Raw genomic sequence first — 13,463 nt, forward strand, 5'->3', positions numbered from 1 at the left:
GCCTCAAAACGGTATTAAGTCGGGTTGGTTACGATTTTGAAAATTGAATTTATAGCCAGAAACATCAGACTTGTATTGAGTTTGTATGTTTTATTGAAGAGAATGGATACCACATTTTAGGGTGCTAATGCCAACAATATATATTTTTGACCAGTTTAACATTAAATCCGGCTTTTAAGCATCTGGTTCGTTCCGACATAATACCGTTTTGAGACGATGGGCCACATATACGTCTGAGGACCTGCGTTGTACAGAGAGGAAAAAAAATGGAAGAAGAGTACAGGGGGGAAAACCCACAGATGGCCACATTTTGAAACCTCTGTGATTGCTTCCCTTGAGTGAGTCGGGGATACAAACAAGCTTTATGATTGTAGTTTTTCTGTTGTTCTATTTATAGAGGGAAAGCCCAGACGCCTGACAACACTCAAGGGGGACAATCGCATACAAAATTTTAAAAAGTGGACCTCTGAGATGTTTACCTTGTACGCTTCAAGTGTAATACTATCGTCTATCAGGCGTCATGTCTCGTCCTACATGTGTAGCCCAATGCTTGGAACCTCTCGTAAAGAGCTCTCAGCACATTTAGTGGGTATTGCCGTAGCCATCGTTAATATAGCCTGACACTGAAACCCAAAAAGACTGGCATTTTGACGTCATTATTTGTTCTTTGCACCGCCTAGTGAGTTGTCGTTAGTAGAGCTCACGGAACCACGTTATGTGATTGGTTGAACTATTGAATACAACTCACGATTTGTGTTCTATTGTGGCAAAAGACTGGCATTTTGACGCCATTTTTTTGGTCAGTGTCATGCTATAACTTTACGATGGCTGTGGTATTGCCCGAATAAATGGTCAATCTACAATAGCTTTTGTATGTTTTTTTAAAACATGTGGTCTTAAATGTGCGGCTATGTGGTATTGTAGTATTACACTCGCCTTTGGATCTGAACGTCCAGGGTTCGAGTCCCGCTCTGAGCGCACATATTTGAGTTCTTGGCAAACGCTCTTAACTCACATTATCTCACCGTACGCAGGTGTTAAATGAGTACCTGGACGTTAACAGCGTTGTCTCCGTCAAAAATTTAAATTGTAATATCGCCTAACAAGGGTCATAATATGACGTCCTACTTGTTAAGGATTGCGGTACTCAAGAGACCCTTGTAAAGCGTTTTGAGCACGTTTAGTGGATGTTGCTCTGTATATTAACAAAAACACACACACAAAAACAACAACAACAAAAAAACAAAAACAAAAACAAAAAACAAAACAAACATGATTGTAAAGAAAGACTTACTTATATCCAAGAATGAGAATAGCTGTTGAAATTTGTCTTGTTTCTTTTTAAACCTTCGGAAAAGTCGAAATCAACAGTTTAATAAAATTCCAAGAAATTGCAAAGGTTCGACAGACCGTATATTTTCATCCCCCTCCAATAAAAAATGAACGTCCTTGCCGTGAAAACGTCCTGTGATCTCAACAAGGTCTCCGACAAAATCAGCCAATCAGCGATAAGCCTGAAACACCGTCATCAGCAGATTACCGTGTCCGTTTAACCAATGTTTAAATGATATTCGGATAGTTGGGATAAAACAAGTCGGATAATTGCAATACTGCTTAGAGTACTTGTAAAATTCGTGCGGCTATGTGGTCGAGTGGTAAGATCGCCATCGGATTGAAAGGTCCTGGGTTCGAGTCAAGCTAATATGTGGCGCGTAGTTATTGAGTTATTGAGGAAAAAAGGCTCTTTATTCACATTCTCTCATCGTGCTCGGGTGTGAAATGAGTAACCTGTACGTCAACAGCATTGTCTCTGTCATATTAAAAAACAATGTAATAACGCCATGTCCGTCCTACGTGATAACTGTTGGCTAGGGACGCCTTTGATATAAAGATGAAACTGCAGACTTCAGAAAATTTTCTCTACCTCTCTTCGTCTATTTTTTCTTCCAGTATTTTCTTTTGGATCGTTTCATGCCCTCAACATCTATCAACATGTAAACCGTCGTCGGGATAGCTCAGTTGGTAGAGCACTCGCTTCACACGCATATGGACCGAGACCAATCCCGAGTTCCCCCCCTCCCCCCCCCTCCCCATTCCCCCCAAACAGTGATTGGGTCACTGAGTATTATTAAATCTGGATGAGAGTACCCTACTTTGTGATAGAGTGGCATTCTAACGCTCTATAAACCGGAATAAACTTCGACTCCGTGGGCCTAATGGCTCTGAAGGACTAAATGAGATGGCGATCCTCCATATATATAGTGCATATGTGTGTCCATAAGTGTGATATATCGCTTCAAAACGGTAATCTGGATGGGGTTCCTGACCTCCCATAGTGGGCAGGGAGGTACTTACTGTGTCTTCTTTCCCCCTATATCTGTTTTTCAACTTGCTTTCTATCTTTGTCTTGGAATGAGATTACTTAGTTTTGTCCTGGTCCTGGTCGGATGCCTGGCTGAGAGGGAAACAGTCAAATGTATAGTTAGTTTTGGGAGGTGATATTTTTTTCCTTGTAAATCATCTCTCTGTTATGCACTGTATTATGTTTTCTTTATATTATATATGATTTGTAAAACATTTGAGTGTGTTTCTCTTAGTGGGGACCTGTGCTTGTGTCTGGATGAGACTTTTTGTGATCTCAAACTAAGTACATTGATGGTGTGCTCTTGGAATCTACACCTGTTTCTTATTTGAACCAATTCCCCTTTGTCTTACCTTTTCTTGGTTGCTTTAATTGTAATTCTGGAATTTTTACTATCCCATTTTCTTCTTTTTTTTACTGGGGCTGATATGACCTTTGCGTGTTGCAAGCGCCGTAAAACACTTAAAACAAAAACAAACAAAACGGTAACAGTCAGAACTTTTCACGGAATTTAGGTTAAGTTATAGGAGAATGGCCGTTGTTCTTTAAAGTTACGAAAACTAAAAATTTCTTGTTATCATTTTAAAGTTAAATTTCCATTTTGGCTACAACCGGGGCGATGTGGCCGTGTGATTTAAGCATTGTATCGTGATCCGGAGGGTCCCAGGCTCGAGACCCACTTCAGGCACTTTCGTATTTTTTTTCCTTTGGACAAGATTCTTAACCCCCCAATTTACTCACTGTGACAACATGGGTGATTCCTTTGACCATCAGACGTCCTGTTTGATGGAGTATCTATAATATTCTTTTATGGAATGCCTAGGCGACGGAATCTAATCGTGCCATTGCGAATGGGCTTCATTTTTGTTTTTGTGCGGCTATGTAGTCTTTTGGTATGACATTCGCTTTCGTATCGGAAGGTCCTGAGTTCGAGCCTCGCGTTCGGCGCATAGTTGAGTCCTTGGAAAAGGCTCTTTACTCACATTCTCTCACCGTACTCAGGTGTAAAATGAGTACCTGGCCGTTAACAGCGTTGTCTTTGTCCGAAAAATTGTAACATCGCCTAACAGGCGGCATGTCCCGTCCTACATGTTAAATGTTGCTGTTGACCAGGGACCCCTTGTAAAGCGCTTTGAGCACATGTAGTGGATATTGCGTTATATAAAGCTCAATATTTTTTATTTTAAAAAAAAATGTGGCTATTTATTATTTATGTAACCAAACAATTTCCAATTTATCTCTATTTGAGGTAATCGGTAAAGCGGACAGGATAGGAAATACATTGATCTAACAAAAGCATAAATATCAAGAAAACGAAGGATGTCGGACACAATTTTGGTTTATGGAGATGGGATTATTATAAGATAGGGTAATAACAAGTAGTCGACAATTATCTACCGCTCTCCACCTCACACATTGGGGCAGTACCAGGAATTGGTATCGCTAATATCAAACTGAATCCCTGCTGGGAGGGTAATCGACTATTCGCCCGTCTTTAATTACCTCATGCATATTCATGAGCGAGCAGTGGTGACCAAAGGGCAGATAATTGCAATCTACTACTGTGTTAAAACATCTTGTTTGATACATGGTGATTATTAGGTAATTATTGTGTAAAACAGCAGCTTTGTGTCTTTAACCATTGATTTTATGTTGATTCAATATTCTACTTCTCTTACAAGAAAGTCGAATCCCGTTTTGTGCTGCTAACATAGTCTTGTTGTATGACACTCGCTTTCAGATCGGAAAGTCCTGGGTTTGAGCCTCGCTCGACGCATAGTTGAATCCCTGGAAAAGGCTCTTTACTCACATTCATTCTCTCACCATACTCGGGTGTAAAATTAGTACCTGGCCGTTAACAGCGTTGTCTCTTTAGGGAAACAAATTGTGTTATCGGTGAACAGGCGTCATGTCTCGTTCTACATGTGACGTGTTGGTCAAGGACCCCTTGTAAAGCACTTTGAGCACATTCAGTGGATATTGCGCTATATAAAAAAAGCTCAAATCTCAAGATTTCCTGCCTCCCAACTCGACTTTGGGATGATCGTTATTCCTCTCTCTCTCTCTCTCTCTCTCTCTCTCTCTCTCTCTCTCTATCCATCTATCTATCTATCGATCTATCTATCTATCTATCTATCTATCTATCTATCTATCTATCTATCTATCTATGTATCTATCTATCTATGTCTATCTATCTATCTATCTATCTATCTATCTATCTATCTATCTATCTATCTATCTATCTATCTATCTATCTATCTATATATCTATCTATCTAACTTCTTTTCTCTCTTTTCTCTTGCCTCTCTCTCTCTCTCTCTCTCTCTCTCTCTCTTTCTCTTTCTCTCTCTCTTTCTCTCTCTCTCTCTCTCTCTCTCTCTCTCTCTCTCTCTCTCTCTCTCTCTCTCTCTCTCTCTCTCTCTCTCTCTCTCCAAACGTATACAATTTCATGAACCACGAAATAATGTTGCTCAACCTTTAACATTCGAAGACTAATATTCTTCAATTTCTATCGGACTGTAGAATTTGAAGTAATCTATATTTTGGATGTTTTTTATTATATCATATATATATTATTATATATATATATATCTATAATATATATATTATATAATATATATTTGTGTGTGTGTAGTGTGTGTAAGATGGAGGGTAATTGGCTGAATCACGTAGAGTGCACAACAGTTTCTTGGAGCGAATTATGTTTTATCCTCACCTCATCTTGGTTATTTCCTACCACAACGCTGTTTCATCCATCAAAATACCAACGGATGGATGAAACAATGTTGTTGGAGGAAATAACCAAAATGAGGTGAGGATATTATATATATATATATATATATATATATATATATATATATATATATATATATATATCACGAATGTATAGAAATTTAAATGCAGACGTAGATCCACTGATAACTTTTAAGTTCCAAGCGATTTGTAGATAGGTCCTATCTTCACACGCCATGTAGGAATTGACCGCTTTTCCTTCGTATCTTAAAATCAGATTCTAAAGCTATTAAAAAAAAACAAACAAAAAAAAAAAAAAACAAACAAACAAAAAAAAAACAACAAAAAAAAACAAACAAACAAACAAAAGCAACGCGCACCGGTTTAAATTAGAACATCTCGAATGATAATTGAATCTGTATCTCATAGTTATGTATTTTCTATTGTCCACATTAATGAAGGGACATGTTTGTATGTGTTTTTTTTTTTTTATTGTGCGCCTAGAGTACAACATTTTGCATAGACAATTGATGTGATGTTCCATATACAGATTTGAATCGAAAAAACAAACAAGCATATATTTTTGGCTGTAGTACTATAAGAAATGTTCTTAGTTTCAATGAGGATATAATCATTATGACAGATTTTGATTTTGATCCTACTAAGTTTGTTGTTTAATGTTTTGTATTTTTTCTCCTTTTTTTTTAATTTTTTATTTTGGGGGGGGGGGGGGGGGGGGGGTTAAGGGCGGATTAATTCCCTTGTAGGTATTCTATATAATCATTTGAGTCAACGGTTGATAGAAGTATCCTTAATCTTTAAAACAGATTGCAAGTTAGTCTTATATCAATCTATAAAAATAGTTTTATAGTTTTTAGATTTGCCAGTAATTCTGTGCTTTCGAGTTTATTGATTTTTTTTTGTGTGTATGGAACTTTCGTATAAAAAATACTAAGTACTGTGTTAATTGGTGTATGGAACACTGTTTGTAAACAAGACTGAATCTATCATTCTATATTTAGAGCTGTGACTATTTTTTGGAAGAAGGAGGCGGAAGAGAGATTTACAACAATATTAAAGATGCGACCTTTCGCATCATCATCAACATCCTACAAATTCCATTTCAACATCATGCGCTGATATGACCTAAAAGTATCACGAGCGACTTTCATCTATATCTATAACTGGAACTGGAAATATTTCAACGACAACCACCCCCCTAAAAAAAAAAAACAAAAAAAAAAAAAAAAAAAACAGAGCAAAACAAAAAAATGTCATCCCCACCTCGGTACGAAGAGGTCACCAAGTCAAAGGTCAAGTTTGCCGCGGCAGAAAAGAATATTCAACGATATTCTCCAGCACCGTCGTTATCGTCGTCTCCATCATCCACCTCTTCATCGTCATCGTCGTCATGGTCATCCGAGTTGTTTTATCTCGGTCATGACGACGATACAGATTCCGTCAAGGGACATAACCACGAATATTATGAATCGCCACACAAGGCGTTCAAGCTTACCCACCTTGACGATGGGGAAGCTGATAAGGATAAGTTGTAGGTTTTTTAAAAGTTTTTTTTTTTTTTTTTTTTTTTGGTTTCTTTATTTATTTTGCGTGTGTGTGTGTGTGTGTGTGTGTGTGTGTGTGTGTGTGAGTGTGTGTGTGTGTGTGTTTGTGTAATTTTTTTTATATCTGTCTCAACATACCTACCTACCAACTCACCCCCATCCTTTTGTTGTTATATTATGTTTATGCTATTGTTTGTTGGCTTTTTAACAACAAAAAAACCCCAAACATTTTCGTGTTTTTGATTTTCAGAACTATTGTTAATAATAAACACTTGCTTTTTGGAATTCTGGACGTGTTCCCAACCGCTTTACGAACCTGCGAGTGCGCGTTGGGAACAAAGTTCGAATTCCAAAATGCTAGAGTGTAAGAAACCATTTATTCTACCCCTCAATCGATCCTGATTAGGTTATCTCTGAATAAAAAACGTTTTCAAAAATATATAATTGATACTTCCTTTCTCTAAAATCTGATTTTAGTTAAATTGAACGTTTGATAATCTGACGTCACAAATAATTATTATTGTAAACTTGATATCATTACGCGTTACTATTTATAGGGGGAGGGGTGGAATAATATGGTATTATTTCATCTTTTCTTCTCACTCCATTGTACCGCATTCTTTTATTTTATCTTTTCTTCTAGAAAATTCAAATGTCGCGGCTTGAAACTCGATGGAATAAATAAGTAAAATGGAATGCGAGCTTAAATTTAATTAACGAAGGCATATATTGTGGACGTTTCGGATTCCCCCTTTTAGTGTTTCATTCATTACGTTTTGTTGATAAAGAGCAAACCCGAAACGTCTATATTATCTGTCTTTATTGATTTCATTGAAGCTTCCACTCAATTTCCTACTGTTACTCATTTCTTCTTGTAAAACCTTTAATTTAATCCAGGAAAAAACAGTGCTTGATATCAACAATAAGTGCGGCAATGTGGTCTAGTGGTATGACACTCGCTTTCGGATCGGAAGGTCCTGGGTTCGAGCCTCGCGCTCGGCGCATAGTTGAGTCCTTGGAAAAGGCTCTTTACTCACATTATTCTCTCACCGTACTCAGGTGTAAAATGAGTACCTGGCCGTTAACAGCGTTGTCTTTGTCTGAAAAATTGTAATATCGCCTAACAGGCGTCATGTCCCGTCCTACATGGTAAATGTTGCTATTGACCAGGGACCCCTTGTAAAGCGCTTTGAGCACATTCAGTGGATATTGCGCTATATAAAGCTCAATTTAGAATTTAGAATTTAGAATTTAGTTGTTTAGGTGAAGATAGAATGCAATACAAAATTAAGATTTGATCAAGCGTGTCAAATTCAACTAAGAATTAGTCAATCAGGCAGCACGTTTCACATCGACACAAAGAGTAATCTATAGAATGATAATAAATTGACTTGCAGATAGTGACGTCGTGTCACCAACAAACATTTTCTGTTCAGAGACTGGCACAATATTTCTTGAAAATAGCTTACGTCAAGATACTATCGTGTAATGAAAAGGAAAAGGCTTGAATCCGTGCACACTCGGATTGAATGATTAATAAGGTCTATAAATAACTCAAAAAACAATTTTATTTTTTAATGGACGTTTTAAGATTTTTTGTTTGTTTGTTGTTGTTGTTGTTGTTTTATATTTATGTTTTGTTTTGATTTTTGTATTTTTATTTGTTTGTTTGTTTGTTTGTTGTTGTTTATTATTATTATCATCTTTTTTTTTCGTATTTTCTTGATTTATGTTTATTTCGTTTTCTTTTCTTTTCTTTTTTTCATTCTCCTCTCATGAACTTCCATCTTAATTTCATTCCCAGCTTCCTGACCCCCACAGAGGTCAAGGCCAGACTTGTGTCCATGACTGGCTCTACAACCTCCTTCGACGACAGGTAAGAGCAAGAGTGATTGTAGCCTATACTGTATTATTATAATATTCCATTGTGGAATTCCTAGATGACAGCATCCAACAATGCTGCGCTGCTGGACGTAATTTATAAAAGAAAATCAACTGGACTGTTTTAATGACAGACAAAAGCCAATACATTACATGATATGCATAATGTTGGAAATATAATAATTTCGAGCATTGTCACTCATTCAGCCACTGACCACGCTCAAATCGTTTGACTTTGTTTCAAGACGCGAGCTGCTCTGACATTCACGTCAAACGAAAAATTGACAACTCTCTCTCTCTCTCTCTCTCTCTCTCTCTCTCTCTCTCTCTCTCTCTCATCACTGTGTCGTCTGCTAAAAATGTGTCGTCTGTCGTCTGCTAATAAAACGAACGGTAGGTAACTCTCATCGTGCCTCACTAATTTCTTTTTATCGTCTCTTCCGCCGACTTTACGTTTTCTCTCCCGTGTTAGGTTCGTGTTGTGCCAAAGTGTGAAGTGTTGTGTAGATATATTGTTATGGTGCGTGACGACTGCTGTGTTCAGTGTTATTTTTGTACAACAATTTCTTTTGGGAAAGTTGTGCTGTGAAATATATTTGGTTACAAGTATGTTTAGACGTTTATTATCGATTTGGTTATCCAAGGTTTTTTAGTTGTAGTTGTAGGGAGGGAAAGAAGGGGAGACCAAAGATTCTCTCATTCTTAGACCTAGTCATCACCATTCATTTGATTTTCTATCAATATTAAAATTGTTCGTACTTTTGACAGTTGACAGTTGACAACCGATGTTGTTAAACACATTTATAAACCTTTTTCAAGAATATCATTATTCTGTCGTGAACGGATTTCTCTATCAAGTTCACGATAGGTAAAATAAAGGAACAGTATCCACCGAATTTGGGAGTTCTCCATATTGTAAAGTAAAGGACATCATAGGGTGTTTAAAAAATGCCATGAATCAAGGCCGGATAGGTTCGTCCGGCGGTAATAAAACCAGAGTCAACACATGACTGATTTAAATCAACAATCCTTAATGAGTTTCGAAGTAAGAAGAGCATGGGAAAATGAATGCAACCCCGTTTTTATACCCATTGTGACGTCATAAACTCAGGGAAGAAATAACACATAACAATGAATTGAATTCACAGAGTTACACCCAACAGGTTACCGAACATGAAAACAATTCACAACAAGTCAACAAGGTTGTACTTGTACGTGGGACCCACGGTCCAGTGGTAACAACATACCGTCTCTGCAATGTAGGGCGCCTTCCTACAAATTACTGTTTTTATTTTGTTAGGGTTCTTATGGGGTCAATTTGTTTGTTTTTTTCAGGAAGGAGGTTGGGGTGTGGTGGGAGGGGGGGGGGGGTATAAATAAGAGGTGGGTAACTAATACTTCGAGAGCCTATCTGAGAGGGGTGGTGCGGTGGTATGGAAGGGCTCCCCCTAATAATTATCTATGCACATAATCATAAACGTCGATAGATAGTAGAGAAAGTCAAGAGCTTTCTAACTGTAAGGGTGGGTATGATAGTTGCATTGTGTTGTTTTTGTTATTGTTATCACATACGTCTTAATTCATAACATTCCTTCAGACTGTTGCAATTCATCACATCTCGATCTATCTACTTTATGCCTATCTGCAATCTATCCATCCATCCATCCATCCATCTTATCTTATCTAATTTATCTGTCTTCTGTTTGTCTATTCTATCAAACTATCATTTTATCAACTACCCATAGTCTATCCCTCTTACTGTCTACCCGTTTGTCTGTCTACATAAATTACATCTCGATCTGTCTATATGCCCATCTATCTATCTATTTATCCGCCTTCTGTTTGTCTATTTTATCAATCTATCATTTATCAACTTTCTATAGTCTGTCTCTCTGACTCTTTGCCTGTATGTCTGTCTGCCCCTCTGCATATCTCGATCTGTCCATATGTGCGTATGCCTGTCTGTCTGTCTGTCTGTCTGTATGTCTGTCTATCTATCTATCTATCTATCTATCTATCTATCTATCTATCTATCAATCTATCTATCTCTATCTATCCCCTCTCTCAATCAACTATGCAAAGTCTGTCTCTCTTACTGTCTACCTTACCTGCCTGTATGCATGTCCTCAGTCAGTCTGTCAATCTGTCTATCTCTCTTTAGCACTCCCCCCCCCCCCCTTTCAATTGTTACATTCCTCTATGTAAACCAACCAATTGTTTTTAATTAAGAACTAAAACTCATAAACGAGGAGTTGTGAGCTGATTTCATCATAATTATATCGGAGTACGAGCCTCAAATCTCATGGCTGAGTGCCCGGCTTAGAAATCAGTAACTTACATACAAATGAATAATTATATAATTATAAAATGATAATAATGATTTTAAAAACCAGTCCAAAGTTCTCAGGGTATCAAAAGACAGACAAACAGCACATTGAAGAATGAGGCTCTTTCATTTTTATCAAGTCTGTGTTGAGTCGCTTGTGGTTTACAAGATTTGTGTCAACATTTTTTTTTGGTGTGCGGTAAACTTTCTTCTCCTTGACGACTTTGATGTAGCCAATTAATGAACGAATTTGTCATCATCTGTTTGTGGTCACGCCTATAATCTCACATATTGTTTCCATTTCTCCTCAATATGTACCCCCCCCCCCCTTTTTTTTTTTTTTTCTCAACACACACACTCTCCCTCTTTCTCTGTCTGTCTGTCTCTCTCTCTCTCTCTCTCTCTCTCTCTCTCTCTCTCTCTCACACACTCTTTATCTATCTATCTATCTATTCTCTCTCTCTCTCTCTCTCTCTCTCTCTCTCTTATATATATATATATATATATATATATATATATTATATATACACGATATATATATATATATATATTTATATATATATATATATCTATTAGCTATCTATCTATCTATATATCTATATTCCCCTCTTTCTCTCCCCCTCGCTTTCTTTCTATCTATCTATCTATCTATCTATCTATCTATCTATCTATCTATCTATCTATCTATCTATATATCTATCTATCTATCTATCTTTCCCTCTCTCTATATATATATCTATCTCCCCCCTCTCTCTCTCTCTCTCTCTCTCTCTCTCTCCCTCCCTCCCTCTTCCTTCCTTCCCCCCCCCCCCCCACCTCCACCCCATCTCTTTTTGTCTCCGCTAACCCCTTGCTGACCCCAGCACCTGTGACATCATCGTCACATCCACAAACACACCAGTTGATGGGCGCGCAGTAACTACTATAGAACAGTTATATTATATTATTTATTATAGTAGCCTTAGTAGAAATACTAACGATAGAGAGATAATGGAGAGTCTTCATATAAGAACAATGCAGACAATGGACGTTTCGGGTACAAACCCTTCGTCAGCACAACATTAATGAAATAAACATTGGAAACAAATACAATTAAATATCTGTTTCCAACGTTAATTAATTTGTTTATTGTTGTGCTGACGAAGGGTTTGTACACGAAACGTCCATTGTCTGTATTGTTTGTCCCCATCCGAAGCCTCTCCATTATCACTCTTTCGTTAGTATTTTCACGATCCCAGGCTTCTGGCAGCCCCCCACCATTGAGGCCTCCACCGCTCTCTACTGTACCAATGCCCTCTATATAGTCTCTAATTGCTGTGTACTGTCCTCTTTGTAGGTAATGAGGGTGTGTCATGTCATGGGTCGAATGATACATACATACATACATTGTCTGGCTGTTAGTGTGCCTATCAAAGAATGTGTTTGTGTTTACATAATCAGACCTGCCTAGTATAACGAAAATTTCGTAGAAATACGATTTTTTTGGCTCCAGTTACAGACCTGCATAGGTCTCTTTGACTCAATAAATCACGTTGAGAAGGACAGTTTAGCATCTTAGAACCTATATCTAGGACTTTGGACATTTTGGCCCATCATCATCATCATCATCATCATTGCCTTTTTCACCCTGGGTCAGGGTATAGGCCACAGACAAACAGTTTGCATCCTTCTCTATCCTGAGCTTCTCATTCCAGGTCTTACCACTTCTCTGTATATCAGCTTCTTTGCTGAGGACAAATTGTTTATTGTAAAGCTATTTAAAGTGAATTTATTTTTCTTCTCCCCCCCCCCCCCCCCCCAATTGGAAATGACGAGATTTTGATATTTCAAGTAGGCAGCTCTGGTTCCCATGGCATAGTGTGTACCCAATGCCCTCTTCACATTGCTATGTGTGTAGCTCATAGTATAAGTTGGTATCAAAAAGACGAAATCAAGAAAGGGGTTTGAATTAACACATACAAAACATTGTGTACTGGGGGGGGGGGGGGGGGGGGGGCACAGCTAAATAGAGTTGCCGAAACGTTCGTATCGGATGATTAAGAAGCGAAAAGCCTTGTCAGTACTACGAATGCCCGAGAAAGCCTTTTGTCGATTTCCACTTTTAAGAATTTACAGAATTTGTGAAGGCGGGAAGGAATAAAGAACGGTATTTGTTTTAGATGAAAGTCTTTGATTGATACATAAATTGAAAGATAGATTGAGAGAGATAGAGAGAGAGAGAGAGAGAGAGAGAGAGAGAGAGAGAGAGAGAGAGAGAGAGAGAGAGAGAGAGAGAGAGAGAGAGAGAGAGAGAGAGTAAATGGAAAAAAAAAACAACAAAAAACAAACACTCACATTTTTTGTTGATATGGCCTTTTCAACATTCATGTATTTCATGAAAGTCTGTGTAATACGTAATAATAGTTGTTGCTTTTATCATCATCATCATCATTATCATCATCATCATCATCATCATCATCATTTTCCACGTCGGTAATCTGACTCATCCCTTTGATATTTAATCGTCTCCATTGTTTGTAAACACGTAAGCCTATGATGTAATCTGTGTAACATCAACTATCACATCACTATGTCATTTTGCCCTGACGACTTGGTC

General features: G+C 37.7%; 2 protein-coding genes across 3 annotated transcripts in view; one reads left to right on the forward strand and one right to left on the reverse strand.

Moving 5' to 3' along the window:
* LOC144956771 (squalene synthase-like) overlaps positions 1-1,490 on the reverse strand; it is a 61,079-nt gene extending 59,589 nt beyond the window's left edge. For both annotated transcript variants that reach the window (XR_013642008.1, XM_078887475.1), the window contains exon 1: positions 1,295-1,490. The gene's annotated coding sequence lies outside the window, so the exon portion shown is untranslated. The remainder of the gene's footprint in view (positions 1-1,294) is intronic.
* LOC144956770 (potassium channel subfamily T member 2-like) overlaps positions 1-13,463 on the forward strand; it is a 104,684-nt gene that overhangs the window by 28,162 nt on the left and 63,059 nt on the right. The window contains exon 4 of the mRNA XM_078887474.1: positions 8,465-8,536. Within this exon, the coding sequence (XP_078743600.1) occupies positions 8,465-8,536 (72 nt within the window). The remainder of the gene's footprint in view (positions 1-8,464; positions 8,537-13,463) is intronic.

Source organism: Berghia stephanieae, chromosome 11 (assembly GCF_034508935.2).
Source record: "Berghia stephanieae isolate SIO BIC M18660-M18661 chromosome 11, UCSD_Bste_1.3, whole genome shotgun sequence".
Classification (NCBI taxonomy): Eukaryota; Metazoa; Mollusca; class Gastropoda; order Nudibranchia; family Aeolidiidae; genus Berghia; species Berghia stephanieae.